Here is a 20,146-nt window from a genome sequence, read left to right on the forward strand (position 1 = left end):
GTTCATTTCCGGCTGAACTTTACTGGGTTGTTGTTTCAAGTAAGCAACAAAGATATGTAGCTGAGAGATTTTGTCCTAACAAAAATGTGTTACAATATCTTTGTTATTCACTTTGTCTCGTTTTTGGACTCCCTGGCTATAAGTTTATGTCAAGCCTTTCCATATAAAATATATGTTATGAACAAAAACAGAAAAAAAGTTTATGTTTTCATTTTAAGCATTTAGTTTAAATACGAAATGAGAAATTTATTAGATGCTATCATATACAAAATATAATTGTGCCCTCTGCTATTCATTAGAATATGTTATTTTATTTTTCCGGAACACAAGCAAATGTAGTTCATCATAAAATTATTGCTTAACGTTTATTACTTTGTTTCATCCGCAATGCAACGTTCATCATCCAATAGACAATAAACTGTTATGTTCCGTATATTGACACCAGACAGTGTAAGAAGCTATTCAAAAATGTACACACCTGTAGTGTACATTGTTCCTATTAATCCACACACATTGTCGTATCGAATGAGTACTGATCTTAATTAGCGATTAGCTGCGAATTTGCCATTATTTACGCTCAGCAGTTTTCCAACTACACACTTCATGCCTTGTTGTGCATATACCAACATACCGTACAAAACGATACGCCCCATTCCCCAACGATCCTCAGTTTCGGCTGCGATTGCGTAGAAGCCAACCACACTCACACGTGCCGCGATAGGTCTCACCGAAAAATTGAAATTCATTCCATCATTCTCCTATTTTGTAGTCCTAACCTTTCCATCGATTGCTATCATATCGTGACGAATAGTCGAGTGCAAAAGTGATCAGTGAAAATGAACAGCACACGGCACCGGTTAATACGCGGTCTGAATAGATTGGCGTCAACATCGGCCACCTCAGCGGCCCCGTCGGCACCGGCGGCAAGCGCGGCAACCAGCAACAGCAGTCCAACCGGCAAATCACAGAGTAATAAAATTCCCAGCTCCAGCTATACAACGTCAACATGCCCTCACATGGTGGAAGTGGCAGAGGCTGCCACGACCGTCAATAGCCGACTGCACGGTTATCCGGTACAGCAAGCTCCTCCGAGTATCAAGCTGGAGAATGCCCGGCCGTACTCAGAGGTTCCGGGACCGAAACCAATACCAATTCTTGGTAATACGTGGCGGTAAGTTTTTTGAATATTCCTTATGATATTTTTTCTTTGTTTAGCTTGACTGAAATTAATTCGTTTTTCCAACCATGGGAAAGAATCTTGAACTTTGGGTTTGCGTCACGCAATCCCGTGACGATTCCGATTGGCGTCAACGATGAGATATTTTCAAAATAAAACCAGTTCTTGTTCTGATCGCAATGGGATTCCCTTTCAGCTGTGCTAAACCAAACTCGTTCTCGGACGCATAACAGTGGACACAAACAACTAGCGCAAAAAACGATCGTCTGCATATGCTAGGTTCCGAATGGGTAGACAATGCATTAAACCGGTTCTATTTCTGCATAAATGCGATTTTTTTCAATTGTGTTGCCGATTCTTACGAGGTTCTTGGACCGATTTATATTGTTTTTTCTTCTTCATTATTCATAACGCAGAGGAGTTATTAACTCGATGCAGTAAAACAAACATGTAAAATACGGTTATCCACCCAAAATTATAGTGAAAAGTGAAACGAAAGGTTTTACATTTCTTACAAACAAAATGCATAGTATTCGCTCAAACTTTGAAAAGTTTTTCCGAGGCCCGGGGGCCGAGTCTTATATACCAATCGCCCTATCTTGTTGAAAATAGAAGTTTTTCTGACCTTTTTTCTGCATTTGTGGACAGACAAAGTGTGCCAAAATCCAATGCCGTACGATGAAATCTTGGTTGAAGCAAACCAGTGGAGCGTAGAGGTCGTTGCGAAGCGCGGAAGTTAATAAGGGATATCTTATAAGGGAGGATCTTCGGAGAGTCGATTTCGACGTTGATCACCTTCGCCACAAATACTGCTTTTTAATTTTTTTTACGTCGTTCTAATGGGTCGAGGCCGATCAGGCGGCATGGATCTGGGTACGGTGATAGATACGAAGGTCTTCGCCAGGAAAGGTCTTTTTTCTACACACTTTCAATTCGTACATTCCAAACAAGCTGATGAGGACTCCAAATCAGACTGGCATTTTCGAGTAGTGGGCGAACCAACGAACAGTATAACGACTTCAAGCAGTGCGGATCCCTAAAGTCCCGGGCATACTGGCTTGAACCTTCGTTCGAACCGATCACAAATCTTGATAACTACTGGTTTACCTAGAGTTTTTCAACAGCAACAGACTTTCTCAAGGCTACCTATATTTTCGCTCGATCAGTCTTTCTCAAGACTACCTACTTTTTCTACTCAATCAGTCTTTTTCAAGACTAAAACATTTTTCAAGAACAACTCAGCCTAAAGAAATATTTAATTCTTCCAACATGCCTGGGTCCTCCCAGAAAGGCCGTGTGCCAAAAATTAAAGCTAAACGGGAAAGGGTATCTTCTCCACCCGAAAATTCAATTGACTGTAGCAACTCATTCGATGTTTTATCCGAATGTGAAGCTGATGAAATTTCTAAATTTCCTCACATTGCGCATAATGGCAATGGGAAGAAAACGCAATCACTTCCGCCTATAACAGTGATGATATCCGACTTCAAAGCCTTTCGAACTGAGCTTTCGACGTTCCTTCCGGACGTGAAAGTCTCTTTTCAGATTGGCCGAAGAGGAGAATGTCGAGTTACAGCGGAGGAATTGACTGGCCACAAACGACTACTCCAGTATCTTACGGAGAAGTATATAAATTTTATTCATATAATTTCAAGACAGCTAGACTATTCAAGGCTGTCTTGAAAGGGCTACCTCAAGGTCAAAGTTTCGATGAAATATCCAACGAATTGAAAAGTTTACTTGGCTTTTCTCCTTAACAAGTTATTCTTATGAAGAGAAAGGCTAGCGGCGATAACACGCCAATACGCTCTGGAATTATCCAGGAGCTTTATTTAATTCATTTTAACCGTAATGAGGTTAATAATTTGAAAGTATTTGAAAAAATACGTTTTATGTTCCACACGCGAGTAAAGTGGGAACATTATAGACGACATGGGGGCAGAATTCAAAATCTGACCCAGTGTCGTAGATACCAAGGCTTTGGGCACGGCGCAAAAAATTGTCATTTGGATTTCAAATGTATGATCTGTGGTGATAAATCGCACACGAAAGATACTTGTCCGGTGAAAAAAACCACAAAAAGTTTCAAATGCGCTAACTGTAGCGAAAATCATCAATCGAATTTCTGGGGTTGTCCTGTTCGAGAAAAAATTATAAATTCTCGTTCTAGACAACAAAAACAACAAATATTTTTATTTGTTGTTTTTGTTGTCTAGAACGAGAATTTATGAAGATAGGTCTTCTTCATGTACACTTCAAGAAAACATGTCCAAACGTGTTAATCCGATTCAAAATAGATTAACAACTTCTTCTACCTTCGTCACACCATCCTACAATTGTGTCATCTTATATTTCAGTGGCAGATAACAAGGCCAAAATAACGGCTACCGTTACCACGCCTACAAACTCGTTTGCACCCAACGCTTCCTTTAGTCCAATGGATCTAGGTAGCGTAACGGAAGAAAAATTAAAATACCTGCAGGACTCTATGTTATGCTCATCACATCATTTGGGGCAGTTCAGACATCAATCTGAGAGGCTCTGAACCGATGGAGTACATAAGTAGTACAAATCTCCAAGTTCTGAATGTGGGAAACCGACCAACTTTTGCTAGATATGGGAGGGGGGAGGTGTTAGACATAACACTTTGCTCTGATAGAATTTTGCATGAGCTGGGAAATTGGCAGGTTCCAAATGAAACTAAATCGTCTCTATCCGATCATAAATATATATTTTTCGATCATTTTGATGTCACCTTCAATGTGGTAACATATCGTAATCCTAAATCTACAAACTGGGACCTCTTTTTAGAAAGCGACTAAATTTCATGGATATTTTCCAACAATTAGTGAACTAGACGACTTAGATGACGTCGTGGATACGACAAACTCATTCATACTAGCATCCTACGAAGAAGCTTGTCCACTTCGTACTGTTAAATCGACTACGCGAACCCATTGATGGAGGGCTGAGCTTGAAAGAATGAAGAAAGTTATGAGAAGAGCTTGGAACCGGCGTCAGCGTTATGACTCCAGGGCTTTCAGGTCAGCTCGTAGTGCATATAAGAAATGTCTTAGATCTGCAGAACGGGCTGGCTGGCAAAACCTATGCACTAATGTCTCTAATCTGAACGAGGCTAGCAGGTTAAATAAAATTCTCTCCAAATCGAATGATTTTCAGATGAACTCCTTAAAACCAGACCAGTTTATGTGACGGACGAAAAAGATGTTCTTATTTGTCTCTTCGACACACACTTTCCAGGTTGTATCGATCCGGAGTTGAACAATGTTCACAGATCTCATTCTGGTGATTCGGACTCGTGGGCGTTAGCACGCACATTGGTTTCCACTGAATCGGTTAAGTGGGCAATTGACAGCTTTGCTCCATACAAATCACACGGAAAAGATGGAATACTTCCCGTGCTACTGCAAAAGGGGTTTGATATTCTTAAACATGTCTTGAAACAGATTTTGCTTTCCAGTCTTGCTACCGGCTTTATCTCGAAAGCATGGCGAGAAATAACTGTTAGATTTATTCCCAAAGGGGGGCGCTCAAGCTATGAAGAAGTCAAGAGTTTTAGGCCTATCAGCTTAAGTTGTTTTCTTCTGAAAGCTTTGGAACGGATTACCGATCATCACATCAGGAACGTTAGTTTAGTTGAATATCCACTGCACAAAATGCAACATGCATATCAGTGTGGGAAATCCACGATCACTCTGCTTCACGTTGTTGTTTACAACATTGAGAAAGCCTTCTCGCTCAAGCAGTCTAGCTTGGGTGTATTCCTAGATATTGAGGGTGCTTTTGACAATGTGTCCTTCCAATCTATTCTGGAAGCAACGCGCGGTCATGGGATACCTGCATGCAAGGATGCAAAATGCCTACCTTTTCTGCGGTTGTAATTTTTCTGCCTACATTCTCATTTTTCTTTCGACGCTGCTGTCCTTCGCTATTGCAGGACGCCCAGCGCTGTACGGCAGTCTGTAAGCAAAGCAGTAACATGACAAAGAAATATTGCCCCCAGTACAGCCATTCATTTCCTTATTTTACACTTTTTAATATTTTTAATCTATTCAATATTTTCAATCACAAACGACGACAATAAATGCGGTTCGTTTACGCCCGGCATCAACGCTTTCGTGTGCGGGCCTCTCCCTTTGACTACGCAGAGAAAAGTGTACAAAGCGAGAGTGCAAACTTTACTACGCCACACTCTCACCGAACAGTCGGAGTACAGCAGCAAAACAAAAATGTATTCTACTGCTCTACGGGAAAATGTACTCGGTTTGGCTACCGTTCTGGCAAGAGCTGTAGTGATGCGTCGCTGTGCAAATGTAAATATAAAGAAAAAGATTTAGTTTGCCAGTACCTTTGGCATCCATGCCTGCATGTATCTCGGGTTGGATAAACGCAATGCTTAGTAACCGCATCATTTGGTCGTCACTGCGACAGGCTGAGATACGGAAGTTGAGTATTTGCGGTTGTCCTCAGGGTGGCGTTCTGTCACCTTTGTTATGGAACTTGGTAGCTGACGGCTTGTTGAAGAAACTCAACGAGCTTGGATTTCCAACCTACGGGTTTGCTGACGATTACCAAATTCTAATTACTGGATTTTGCATCGGAACAATCTTTGACTTGATGCAACAGGCATTAAGAGCTGTCGAACAGTGGTGTCGACAAGTTAAACTATCAGTTAACCCAAGCAAAACTTCAATGGTTCTTTTCACGAAGAAGCGATTAACAACCGGGGTTCGTCCCTTGCAGTTCTTTGATTCTGAGCTACTGTGTGCAGATCAAGTCAAATACGTTGGAGTCATATTGTATTCCAAACTGAATTGGCCTGCTCACATTGAGTTCAGAGTCAAGAAAGCGTGCATGGCCTTCGGGCAGTGCAGACAAACTTTTGGAAAGACCTGGGGTCTCAAACCTAAATACATCTATTGGATTTACATGACAATTGTATGTCCAATACTGTCATACGGATGCCTTGTGTGGTGGCAGAGGGGAGAGGTGGTGACAGTCCAGTCAAAGCTAAACCATCTGCAAAGAATGGCGCTCATGGCGTTGACTGGTGCTTTCACCACTACTCCGACTGCTGCTCTTGAGGCACATCTAAATATCAAACCATTACACATACACCTCAAACAAGAAGCACTATCATGTGCATACAGACTGCAGGTTACTGGGCTTTGAAACAGTAAACATGTTGATCTTGCTACCAGTCACACACGATTGTGGTCACAAATGGGGTGAAGATATTCTTGCTCCCAGCGATATTACATTCACATGTAGTTTTCCTTACAGGACATTCCATGTGAAGATTCCCTCTCGAGAGGAGTGGTTGTCTGGCTTTATCGAAAGACAACAATAAACGCAAGTGGTCTTTACACTGACGGTTCTCTGATGGAGGGACGTGCTGGTGCTGGTGTCTACTGTCGTGAAATGAGATTGGAACAATCTCACTCACTAGGTAGATACTGTACTGTATTCCAAGCAGAAATCTTTGCGATTATGTGCGGTGTGCAATCGGCCCTTCAACTGAGTTTGTCCGGCAGAGTTATAAACTTCTGCTCCAATAGTCAGGCTGCAATCAAGGCCCTTAGCTCAGACAAATCCTGGTCCAAGCTAGTGATCGCGTGCTGAACCCAAATCGAAGAACTGAGCATTGTCAACACTATCTACCTTGTCTGGGTGCCCGGACATTCTGGTATTACTGGAAATGAATGGGCTGACGAATTGGCTAGGGCAGGTTCAGCGATTGACTTCGTTGGTCCTGAGCCCGCGCTGCCAATTTCGACAAATTGGATAAGGGAAAAAATACGGTCCTGGGCTTTGTCCGAGCACCGCAATTTTTGGAGAAATCTACAAACGTGTCGCCAAACAAGGGCGTTTCTAGAACAACCGTGCCCAGTGTTTTCGAAAAATCTCCTGCGGGGTGCAATCGGCCCTTCAACTGAGTTTGTCCGGCAGAGTTATAAACTTCTGCTCCGATAGTCAGGCTGCAATAAAGGCCCTTAGCTCAGACAAATCCTGGTCCAAGCTAGTGATCGCGTGCTGAACCCAAATCGAAGAACTGAGCATTGTTAACACTATCTACCTTGTCTGGGTGCCCGGACATTCTGGTATTACTGGAAATGAATGGGCTGACGAATTGGCTAGGGCAGGTTCAGCGATTGACTTCGTTGGTCCTGAGCCCGCGCTGCCAATTTCGACAAATTGGATAAGGGAAAAAATACGGTCCTGGGCTTTGTCCGAGCACCGCAATTTTTGGAGAAATCTACAAACGTGTCGCCAAACAAGGGCGTTTCTAGAACAACCGTGCCCAGTGTTTTCGAAAAATCTCCTACATTTTTCGAAACTCCACTGCGGTATGCTGACCAGGGCTTTAACCGGCCACTGCAAACTCAATTATCACATGGCAACTATTCAGCGCGCTGAGTTTTTTTCATGTGATCTTTGTGAATCCGACTACGGAACCTCTTATCATCTGATATGCAACTGTCCAGCGGTAGCGCAATTGCGATTTCGAGTCTTCAGCAGTCCTTATATAGACGAATCCATGTTTGGACGACTGAAACTCAGAGACATACTAAAGTTTTTTATCCAATGTGGTATAGAGCTTTAGGGTTGGCAAGTTGAACTACTTGTGAGTTTAACTTACCTGTTGTTCCACAGTGGCCGGTCTTCGAATAAAAGTCGGACGAAACCAAAAATGTTGCCCAATCTGGCTGAAAATTGCATATTAAGGTAATTTTGGGGTGCTGAGCTTATTTTTAATGTCAAAAGTTATAAAAGATGAAAAAAAATTTCCCATACAGTGCTATCGAACCTTTCTTATAAGCATAATATCATTTTTATGATTTTTTTTTACTGATTAGATGTAACTGAAACTAGATATAGCAACATAATAATTGGATAAAACTTCTTTCATTCTCTTCAAAAAGTGTTTGTTTACGTTTTATTTAGTTATTAGTTTGCACTAATCACCATGCTCCTCCATGTCAGCAAACATTTTAAAATGTCGATTTTAAACCCCTCCGGGCCGAAAGGGGCAAAACGAGACCTTGAAATTCGAAAAGTAGAGATGATTTTCCATAGAATGTATAATAAGTGACCGTTCCGAATTGTTTCACCTGATTGTACAGAATACATTTGGGAAAAAAACAATTTGCTATCAACGCACTTAAAATATATTTGTAATAATATTACATTGTTAGAATCAGATTGGGCAAACATGTTGAAATGAGCAACAAAATTCTTTAAACGCCCTTTAAAATGAAACTAGTTGTGCTCAAATCGGATTAAAATTGAAAGAGTAACAGGTTTTTGAAGTGAGCATAGATTCTGTGATTTAGAAAATGAATTTCATTAGAATTGTCTGACACAGCGATGTTTAAATTGTTAATAAAAATCTAATTCTCATTCAGTTCTCACAAAATTTTTGAGAATATGTCATTCAATACATAGGAAACCCAGAAAAAATAAAAAGCATTAATATTTTAAATATAGGTTTTGTCCGGTCTCCGGCCACTGTGTGATTCAGCCTGCGAAGAAACCGTATTCTTCGTTCAGATGAAGCTTTTTTACCGTGGCTATAGTATCTGTGTGGAGGTCATACGAAACCATTATAACCCAGGGGTTTCAAAAAGTGAGCCAAATGCAGTGATATCTTCAATTCCACCAAAAATGTATCAAAGATTATGGGAAAAATAAAATCACCGTTTAAAATGGTTTTGAGAATGAAAATATCTGGTGCAAAAAATTTCGTATGCTTATATAAAAACAACAAATTTTAAGTTGTTTGACATATTTCTTCGGATTTGCTGATAGACAACACTTCTTTTACACCTGTAGGAACGTTTTGTCACATAATGGAATTATTAGCACGCATTCCTACAATAAAATTCAATTAAATGTATTACTTACTTTTCAGCCGCCATTTGCCCCAACTATACACGGTTCAAAAATGTAAACAAAATTATAAAAAATGGCTGCTGTCTTGTTTCACAATGAAATATGAGGTGCAATGATCCCATTAGTGCAATAATAAAGCAGTTAGATGCCAAAATTCTGCAGTAAATACGCGTTAAACGATGGATAGTTCTGCGTATGAAATTTCATACGCTAGGATATAATGGGTTAATCAAGTCCATGCGGCTTGAATCTTCATTTATTGAAACAACGAATAGCAAATGGTCACTCACTACTGGTGTGATCAGTAATTACCTTCCAGATGAAATCTAACCGCAGCAGAGTCGATTAAAGAGATAAGTCTAGTGTGGTTGAATGCGCTGGTAGGCCTAAGAAGCTGTGGCATATCGAAACTGTCATATTGAAGTAATCGCCAAGATTATATATCACGGATGATCATTGAAAAGAGACCCCCATGAGTCTCTGACTGTAAGTTGTGAATTTTTAGGAGTTTCGCTGTCTTCAATAGTGCTGGATGCACTACTTCAAATTTCCAAATCCAGGAGCCACTTGCTTCGGTTTCGTACCAGCATTATTCAATTTTGTTTCAGACGTTACTACAGGGTATATCATTGGGCCTTTACTAGGTAGGTTGCGATAAGAAAGGTTCTTTCTTATTTTAGCACTGCCAAGCTTAGTAAAAGAAGCTCCTTTGTAGGGTTCTTCAGAGTCTACATAACTAGAAGATTTTATCCCTACGTAATTTGTATACGGGACGTGTCAAGAGATCATGTGAAGTATGGTCACAATAGAGACACTTTTCAACATCTCTCGTGCAACCATCTCTCTCATGATATTCTTTGCACTTACTGCATCATGCCTACTTTTTGATTTGGACATTTGCTCTTCAATTGTAAAAATCTAAACAAGAGGAACAACGGAGTAAAATTTTACTCAAGCATCGTGAGAGTCCGAACAACTCGTATGTTAAATTGGTGAACTTGTTGAATGTGGCCAAATCAATTGTTACCAAATTAATAAGTGTGTTCGGAAAACGTTTATCAACAGCCAGGAAGACTGAATCGTGAGAATATCGAAAGCCACAAAAACACCGAAAAATGACCAGCCGTTTCAAGCGGAACCTCAACCTCTCCGCAGGCAAGCTACGAGTGTCGTCTACAACCGTGCATCGAGCTAAAGAACGAGTCTGGCTATCGCCTTATTTTAGCCGATGAATTCATCCAAAACTGATGATCAGATGGTAAGGAATTTGCAGCTGCGGACACAAAAATAATCTTTTCATCACCAACTAAACGATCGGCCCGAAGATGTGTAAAAGAGCGCCTGGAGAAATGTAAACTACCTTTCGCCAAAGCTCTCAAATGTGCCGAGAGGTTTTGTAGTGATACCGTGACATTTCTTTCACAAAGTAATCAATATTCTGTTCAATCGAAAAGTATTGGGCAATCATCAAGTGAAAGTTAAAGAAAATTGAAAAGAAGGCTGTACAAATAGCTCGATGTTGGAATATGACCCTGGTGTGTCTAGGGTTTTCGACGTTGATGTGCAGTAGGCTGTCTCAAATAAATGATGCTCGAAAAGATATGGTGCTCAACTCAAGAATGAAAAATATGCATATGAGATTCTGCATATTCGATTTATGAAATGGCCATTATGAGTAGATTGATTATATATAAGTGGATTCATTCTAAGATACGATTATTATTTCGATAAAATTCTCACACATACCCGATAAAAAACTTCTTCACGATAGGCTACATAGAAATGTCGAAAAGTGTGGCGAACCTTCTGCAATCACAAATATCTCGGCTCGTTTGGTCGATATAGTCAATACAAATCAGTTAAATTTGGTGTTCTCGTTTTTTTTCGGATTCTCTACGTCCTTAACTAACACCAACAGCCGCTAAAAATAAAACAAACGGGTTTTTCACCTTGTACATGTGTAGTGAACACATCCAACCGCGATAAATTCACCTTGTTGAACGATATCCAACTCAATTTTAGGCAGTTCTTCATATCCTATTGTAATCAAAATTAAAGAATCAATTCTCAATCAGCCGGTTAGGTAGCCAAGCAAGCGGACCTCGAGCACGGTTGATTGGATTGCGCAAAAGCATGAATTCAGCCTGATTTTTCTGTAAGATTGCTGCCACACTTAGCGATACACGAAAATTAGCACTTCCATCCGCACGGTTGATATCGCGTCAGCCGCCACCAAATATGCTGATGATGTTTGGTTGTTTACCGACTCGACTGCGATGCATATTTGCATTTTCAGAAGTAGGTATAGTGTGCTCGGCTCAAAGTAAATTGTTTTTGTATCGCAAGATTTTTTCTTTCATTGAACCTTGGTGCTACTGTTTAAAAGTTGCTCATGACACGTTCTAGCTTGTTGTTTAATTATGCGGAAGTAAACTATTTCCTATTTCAAAGAGTAACTGTACCCTAATTCGTCTTAATCGCTCAAGTTATCTAACCGTTTCAAACATATTAAATAAAATAGCGCATGCATTGGTAAAATAAAAAGGGGGCACTTGACTCAAGCTTTCGCTTCGGTCGCACAGGAATTTTTACATTTTTCTAGACCGTTTTTTTACTTAACTACTGAGATAAATAATGGGTCATGTGCCCTATTTAGCGACAAAAACAGAAAAGTATTTTTGTAGCTATAGTGGATTGTCGAAGAGCCCAATTACTGCAGGTTACTGACGAAGCAAAATATGATCTGATCACAGAACACGTGACATTTCATGTAAACTCTTCACGAGGTAGATTAGTATTGACAAGAACATTCGTGCTTTTTCGAAATTAATCGCTTCATGACTATAGTGTTGTGTTTGGTTCCCCTTCCTGTTCTTCTTCTTATTTCCTAACTAGACCGATGTGCGTAGTAGTTACTTGTTCAATTTGAGTATTTTGAATTAAAATCATTGCGTAGGATAATACTTTCCGGACATCTGATCATGCAGGATTGGTTCTTTAGATACGGGACTGCCCCGCCTAATCCAGGAGACCTGGTCACTTTACTCTAATATTAATTTACTTTCCTATTGCATAGAACTGGAACTTGACTTAGTTGCACTTATGTTTTATGTTTTACCTTTCATTCTCATGAGGACCGTAAGACAGCCACATAGTTAATAACAACTAAGTGGTGTTTCTCGTACAAAGTGTTCAATGTCCACCTTGGCATGTAATATCGGTTTATCTATAAATATTTGTTTTTTTATTACCATTAATAGTTGAAATTAAATTCCAATCGAATCCTGTTTTATACCTTCCTTTTTTCTCCACTTTTCTTTTCAGTGTATTCCCCATCATCGGCCAGTACAAAATCTCCGATGTGGCGATGATATCGTTCCTGCTTTACGAGCACTTCGGTCGTATAGTGCGACTGGGCGGCCTCATCGGGCGACCCGATCTGCTGTTCGTTTACGATGCTGACGAAATCGAAAAGGTATGCGCGCCTATTTCATCACCGATTCACCTGTTTGCGATTGTATAAACATTCCTGTACATAATATTTGGCATCCAAACCCGGTGAAAAATCGCTATGGCTCACATAACGCTTTTTCCGCATGACTACCGCTCAAAGTGTCTCACTATCTGGTTGTTGGTGTGACTGACCACAGGTGGTTGTGGACATCGTATTCAAATTTCATGGCGTCGAATAGAAAAGCGTTCGACGACATACATGATTAGCATATTTGATTTATTTAATGAAGTTTGGTTGTACGATTTGTAATGTAGGAATGCACTGGGGTTCCCTTATCTGAATATTCTGGCACGATTTTTTTCACACTGAAGGTTCACAACTATTACAAGGTTTATGGTAGTGCGAAACCTCATTTTGCAGGATGGCTAGTACCTGGTTTATTAAGAAATTCTCGCAAATCATATGTTTTAACACGATTATGGTGAGTGTAGGAATATTGCTATTGTATCTATCAGTGTGCAATCGGGATATCTCAACAACCTATTTCTGCAACCTATGTGCATTACCTCTACACCTGTGCAGGCGAAAATTGAATTCAAATCTTGATTGAAGCAAGTCGGCATTTGACTGAAGCAATGTCAGTTATGTACACGGATACGAAAAACTACCCAAAGTTGAGCTCTTTTGACTCAATCTCGGGGTATCGTGGAATAAGAAAAAATAGGTAAACTGTGTTGAAGGCAGTTTGAAACCACGGCAAAAATCACAACTCATTGATATGTTTTTTATACTCAACCTTAAGTTAAAAAATTAAATTTAAGTTAAATCTACCTAATTTGGAGCATACCTCAAACATCTCGAAAGTACCATATTCCACGGAAGACCTCGATTGAGTCGAATCTCTCTTGTTTTTGACAACACTAATAAGTTCGAAAGCGATGCAAAACTCAAAACTACCTAAATTTAAGTTAAAAGAACTTATTCTGTGGGTTGTTTTATTTTTCCGTGTAGGATTCATGAATAGCAGAGAAACCCCCACGATGGCTGCACAACTGGTAAATATTTCGGTGCCGAAAACGGCAACAATTCCGAGCAAACTAAAAGCCCATAATTCCCTCATGCTCGTGGTCCAAATTTACTCTTACTGAATAGTGTTTTTATATTGTTCAAAATGGGTTCAACCAATGAAAACACTAAACATCATGGTCTCAAATAAAAACTATATTATGGTGCATTTGTGGGTTTTTGAGACCATTTTATGGAGTTTTGATGGTTGTGAAATTTGGTGCGAACCATATTCATGGTCTTTTCATAGTGTTTCATGGTTTTTGAACCCATGAGAATTTGCTCCGCATAGGAAAATGTAAGTCGTTTGACATTTCATGGTGCGATCGATAGCTTACCAGAGCAGAAACTTTGCTGGCTGGGACAAACAATGGGATGCCGGGGTCATTGAGCAGCTAGCTACTACTCGGGTTGAGGTTCAATGTGTTATTCTGTCGGCTTAAAAGGGGTGGGCAAAATAGCTATAACAACATGTGCTTGGTTGAACTCGCGAACTTTCTGTGGGATTCCATCCTTCATCTACCGAACCCTGGACTTGTCAATCGCACTGGACATTTTGCCCACATCGAGCCATCTGTGCAGCGACTTGAGTCGTGTTTTAAGTTTTTTTTTAACTTGCGCTATCCTTGTTGATAAAATTCACCTTATACTCGCAGCAGCTGTAGCTCCCGGCTATAGTGACAGCTTGCCAAATCTAGCTAGAACTTTACTGGACCTTTGTAAAGCCATACCGAATGGTAGTAGTTTCGAGTTCATGGTTTTGTTCGTAATATAAAGTTTGATTTTGAGTCCGCAGATGCAAATTTCTTGCCAGATCATCAGTTTCTGGACAAAATCTAAATCATTGCTTTTGTCAGTCAAGATAAGGCACCTTCTGGGCTTAGTTTGAACCAAGTCGTACACGGGACGAACGGTAACCTTCTCGATACTACGATACGATGGCTGGCACCCTATATATACTTGGTTCGTGTGTTTGCGCCACACTGTTTTGAGCGCATTTCTAGTCTATGAGCTGACTACGCAAAGCTTGGAAAGTCCTATCCGAAACCGCAACACGCTTTTTACTTCGCGACGTACATCCTTTCACTAGCCATAGAATATATGAACTCGTCGACAATCTCGTACTGTACCAAATTGATTTCCAACTCGGATACAACACCGCTCTTTACGAGCTACCATATATTTGGTCTTGTTAGAATTTATATTCAATTCTAAACACCCAACAGGTGTCAAAAGCACAAATGAATCTTCTTCTGCTCTACGATCAACGTAAATGATGTCGATATCAATCGCGAAGATAAGAGGCATGTGAAATCTCAAAACAATGGTTTTGTGCCTTAGGATCCTTTGTATCTCCGCTTAGAGCTCTACGAGGAACAATATTCTAGAGAGTGTATTGCTCTACTTCAATCTATCTAATGTCACAAACAAGTCAGATTTTGATCCATTCAGCGTCATATGAACCAGCTTGATCGATTTTGCGAATAGGTTTGTTCAAACGTTGCCACAGTTTGTTTTCGTTCACCAAATCGTCTTGAAATTTACAAACAGATGGTAAATCCATGAAGTATGTTCTGGGAGAATGTGTTGCAAGATAAACATCTGTTGATCTTCATTCTCGAGCCTCGCTCTGATATTCATCGATAAAGTATTCAGCCAATGGACGTCGTCTGCTAAACAAAACGCGGCATTGAGAATCGTTATGCCTCGATAGTCATTACACTCAAATTTGTTGTCCTTTTGAAGATAGAGCACATGCGGCTATCCAACCGATCCAAATCCAGTTCTGCTTCCTTTCAGATCATCCCTATCACGCATAAATTACTTCGTGCAATCCGCTACTCCTAACTTTTAGGAGTTCGGGCAGGATTCTGTCTTTCTTAACGGATGTACCAGTTCTTAGCTCACCAATGGCCTTTTGTACTTGGAAAAGCGTGGAGGGATCCACAGTAGAGCGACAGGAAAAAAATGACCCCTATCGGCCCACCCCTGAGTCGATTCCTAGTCCCACCAGGAGTACTTTCACCAAATTTGAAGCAAATCGGAAGACTAGCTACCGGACCAACGTTGCTGAAGTTTGTATGGGATTTTCCGACAATTTACATGGAGAAAATCAACTAGCTCGCATTTTCACCGTTACGTGGTACTGTATGCATCGTATTATCACAGTAAGTGAAAATAAGAAAGATAATCTGATTGTCTACAACTTTGTGAATGACTGCTAGTTAATCCAGCTTCGATAAAAGAAGTTATTAAACTTTAAATGAACTGATGTCTGAGTCAGTTCTGCATGGGGCCTAACAGCGCATGGTTGTGTATCAGTACTCGATTCGCACGAACTGATCATTTTTGTGAAATAATCATTAGGTCTCAATAGTATATTCAGAAGAATTATAGTAAATAATTCGAGTTATGTTTTGATTAGAAAATTTTAGTTGCACCTGTTACCGCATAGAGGGCGCCAACACTAACTTTTTAACGGAAAGAGATAGAAAATAGGTGTCTTCCACAAACATATAGAACAGGCATTTTGCAATAATTCTTCTAAACGTCTCGATATTCTATCTCTCTTCTATAAAAAGTTATTGTTGGCGCCCCCTATGCGGTCACAGGTGGAACTAAAATTTTCTAATCAAAACGTAACTCTTATTATATCCTATAGTTCTTCTGAACATACTATTGAACTAAACCTAACGATTATTTCACAAAAATGTATAGTTCGTGGGAATCGTGTACTGGTACACAACCATGCACTGCCAGGCCCCATGCAAAACTGACGCAGGCATCACTTCGTTAAAAATTTAATAACTTCTTTTAACAAAGCCGGATTGACTAGCAGTCTTCGACAAAGTTGTAGACAATTAAATTATCTTTCTTATTTTCACTTACAGTGATAATACGATGTATGTATTCCGCTCTAATTTGGCTACTCCTAACATGGAGAATAGACGCTTTTCTTTGCATTGATACAGCTTCGTCAAACTTCAGTTTGCAAAAAGAGCTCTGGTTTGGGTCCACGCGTCTAAACCAAAGATCCAGATCTAGACTATATTGTTTGGGTCAAAACGTTACGTCAACACCGGGTGTACCAAATTAGGCATAAATAGGGGAACATGGAGAGACTTGATCAATCGCGAGATTGTACAATTATGAATAACGTGTTTGGTTCTTCAAAGGAAAAAAATTATGCTTGTTTCGACTCCTTTAGATAGTTTTGAAAGCTTGAAATGAAAAATCCTTTTCTCATAAGAAATTTTACGTAACTAATAAACTTGCCATTTAGGTGTAATTTTTTATCAAACTTTGTATGGACATAGCCATAAGAGTAATTGATATTTTAAAGTACTAAAGAAAAATCTTTATGAAGCAGTGCAATGATTTTACATAAATCAGTATATTGGAATAGTTATCACTAAAATTTGCACAACATTGAACGCAAGAACCAATTCTGGGGAGACTTGACCAAGTGGCAAGCAGGTGAAGAAAGATACAAGATTTCTGCTACTTACTCTTCTGTACTACCCACTTAATGTTAATCACCTCACAAAAAATCTCACCTTAAACACCAGTCTGTATGCATATACTATTAGTAAACAAAATTAGCTGTTAAATCGCTGATTTCGTACCGTGTGAACATGCAATGTAAGCAGTAGAATTAATCCCTAAAAAATCTTTCAATATTTTTTACAGGTTCCCGCTGTTGGGAGATTTGACCGAAAAACGATCTCAGAAAAGCTTTAATAACTTGTGAAAAAGTAAACCAAAAATTCTGCAAAATATCATGAATACGCACAATACTGCTGCACATGACATGAGGTTTGAAAGAATTGAAAACTTATTTAGAGATTTGCGTAGGTTTAAAGGGGTCTTCTACTCGCGAGGCCTATTTTTTTTAGGAATAAATTGTAACACATCTACTCGAAGGCTTTTGAATCTTTCTTTTTATTTTGAAGATACATGTTTGGACTTGTCAATTTTACTTTTGAAAATGAAAAGAAAAATCTCTCGCGACCTTTGGCCTATTAGGGGCTATAAAAAATGGAACAGATTGACATTTTGCAAATCCTTCTCGGGAAAACATAGCACTATAGCAGTATGTTTTCAGAACAAATGGAGAAAAAAATGATTGAATTGGGACCAGTACTTCTATGAAAAGTCTTACTTGACCGCTTAACCCTTTCATGCCCAACTTTTTTCTAGTGCATGTAGGGCTTCAAAACTATTTTTCCTTGAAAACGGTGGGGTCAAGAAACACGAAAAGCCTATTTTCATAAAGATAGGTGCTTCCATGGCAGTGCTAGAAGCTGGCCAATTTTTACCTTCTTATGCTCAGTACAATTCTCCTAGAATAATTACAATAGTCCAATTACGTGGAAAGCGTAGCCAACGACAGTCCAAATTAATAAGTTTTATCACTTTTCAATAAGATTGCACCATAACGAAGATATATGAAAAAATCATTTTCCATCGTCAACGTAAACTGTCCCTGGCAGCACTGCTCCATCGGAACCCAATCAGACTAATTGCAATAACTTCAGTTCTAGACTGTTAATACTCAAATTAAGGGCAACGATCACATTAATGATCCTTACTTGTTTTTGTGAGCAAATATCGCCTCAATCAAAAGTTATAGCTGTTTAAAAACGTTGTTGTCCACAAACAACATGGGCATGAATGGGTTAAAAACCACTACTTTCGGGAAAACACGTTCAAAGATAAAATACGGTGTAACTCGATTGTAGTACTTTACTAGTTAATCTGCTATACCGGGCCCGTAGAGCTCACCTTCCTCATCACGAAAATGTTCTTGGTTGTCCACAATTTGCATTGCACAAGCGCCATCGTGGTGCACTGCGCTTAGTGCGCTTGTTTGAACGTTATTTGATATTGTAGAATTCTGGAAGCTGATCAAACTAGATCAACATTTTATTCTGCTGTATATACTTGAAGAAATTTTTGCTCAATTAAAAGTAGCAGACCGAATATTTACCATGCGGAAACTCAGTTCTCGTTTTTTTTCTCGAAGTACAACCGATAAATGGCACATCGTCGCTGTTGTGCTATCTTATGACAAACGCCATTTTGGGGTAAACTGAGTTAGATATGCCACATTACTTGTCTAAAAAATCTCTACAAAGTGGCGTTTACAGAATTTTGACATTGTGCTTGGTTACTGAGATATAGCGAGAAACGTGCCGAGAAATTTTTATTATTTTACTTCAAATGACTGTGGCTGGGGATTGTTTCAAATTATCTTGATTTATAAGATGTTTTTATATGTAAAACTATCTGACAAACACAATGGCATAATCATTTTGAAAACAAAAATGCACGAATTGTGAGAAAAATGCAATTTAAGTTTTAAACTGGAAATATAGCATATTTGGCATGGCGCTTGTCATAAGATAGCACAACAGCGACGACATGACAAAAATAGGCTCAAAACTCTTGTTTAAAATCAATATCATTTGTCTTAAGGTACGAATAACACACATTAATTTACACTACCAGTCAAAAATTTAAGTTCACTTTTTTTTTGAATTTTACATAATTTTCTCAGTAGACTTTGTCAAGCACGTGCGTCTTCACTATATCATGTTGCTACACGCTACTGGTGTAGGAGGCGTTTGGACGCGTAGATCAAATATATATTGAATATTGTTATGACAGGTTGTATTCTTTTGATGCGTCGAGTACGTAATACGTGTAACATCTTAGTGCTACAATAGCTCACTCCAAAAATTATATTCAAAATAGTTTTTTTTATATTTTTCTTTATTAAAAGGTAAGTAGAATTTTTTTTGTGTTGAAAGTCCCGTTCCATTTTTTTTTTCAAATATTTCTTCCACGATGATTTAGTTGGAACCCTGAATCTCTATCATCTTTTATTTGTTCTGCTTCCAAGCCCAGTTCATTTGGATTTTTTTTGCAATCATAGGACATTACAATAAATTTTTCGATTTTCGAATATTTTTTTCAAAAAGTCCTTGGAACAAAAAAATTAAATTTGTTTTTAGCGGATTTCGTTTGTTTTGATACTAGATGCTGATGTTTCATGCTATTTTTAGACATTTCGACAAAAAAAAAATCGATTTTCAACATTCCATGTACTCCCCCCTTTGGATCTTTTCTTATTTTATGAAATCAATATTCAAACGCCGCGCCCCCTTAACCCTCTAGTTTCCAACACCGTCTCTAGGCGGTCTATACAAAAATCAAAATAAAACTACTAAAACATGATTGTATGTTGTCATCCGCACTAGCATTTCTTCCCAACACTCACACCTTTCATACACACACATTATTTGAATATTCGTAGCTTTCTGTCAAAGGCAATTGAAGCTCAAAGTTGAAAATTCGAGGAAAACATGGAAAAAAAACTATTTTGTGTTTCTTGGTAATCTTCATTAAACAAATTTTAACTATTTTTGTAAATTTCAATAACTAAAAAAAATATTTTTGAGTAGCCTGTTACTAGCATTTCACTGTATATGTGAATTGGTTTAGTGGAATAATTCAGAAGTTTGTTTTTTTTT

General features: G+C 39.0%; 1 protein-coding gene across 7 annotated transcripts in view; it reads left to right on the forward strand.

Annotated features, from left to right (window-relative positions):
* Nucleotides 1-20,146, forward strand: part of LOC131690770 (probable cytochrome P450 301a1, mitochondrial) — a 63,125-nt gene that overhangs the window by 24,636 nt on the left and 18,343 nt on the right. For all 7 annotated transcript variants that reach the window (XM_058976762.1, XM_058976763.1, XM_058976761.1 and 4 more), the window contains 2 exons: nucleotides 770-1,171; nucleotides 12,416-12,566. In XM_058976762.1, coding sequence (XP_058832745.1) covers nucleotides 837-1,171; nucleotides 12,416-12,566 — 486 coding nt within the window. In that variant the 5' untranslated portion in view covers nucleotides 770-836. The remainder of the gene's footprint in view (nucleotides 1-769; nucleotides 1,172-12,415; nucleotides 12,567-20,146) is intronic.

This window comes from Topomyia yanbarensis, chromosome 3 (genome assembly GCF_030247195.1).
Source record: "Topomyia yanbarensis strain Yona2022 chromosome 3, ASM3024719v1, whole genome shotgun sequence".
NCBI classification, from domain to species: Eukaryota; Metazoa; Arthropoda; class Insecta; order Diptera; family Culicidae; genus Topomyia; species Topomyia yanbarensis.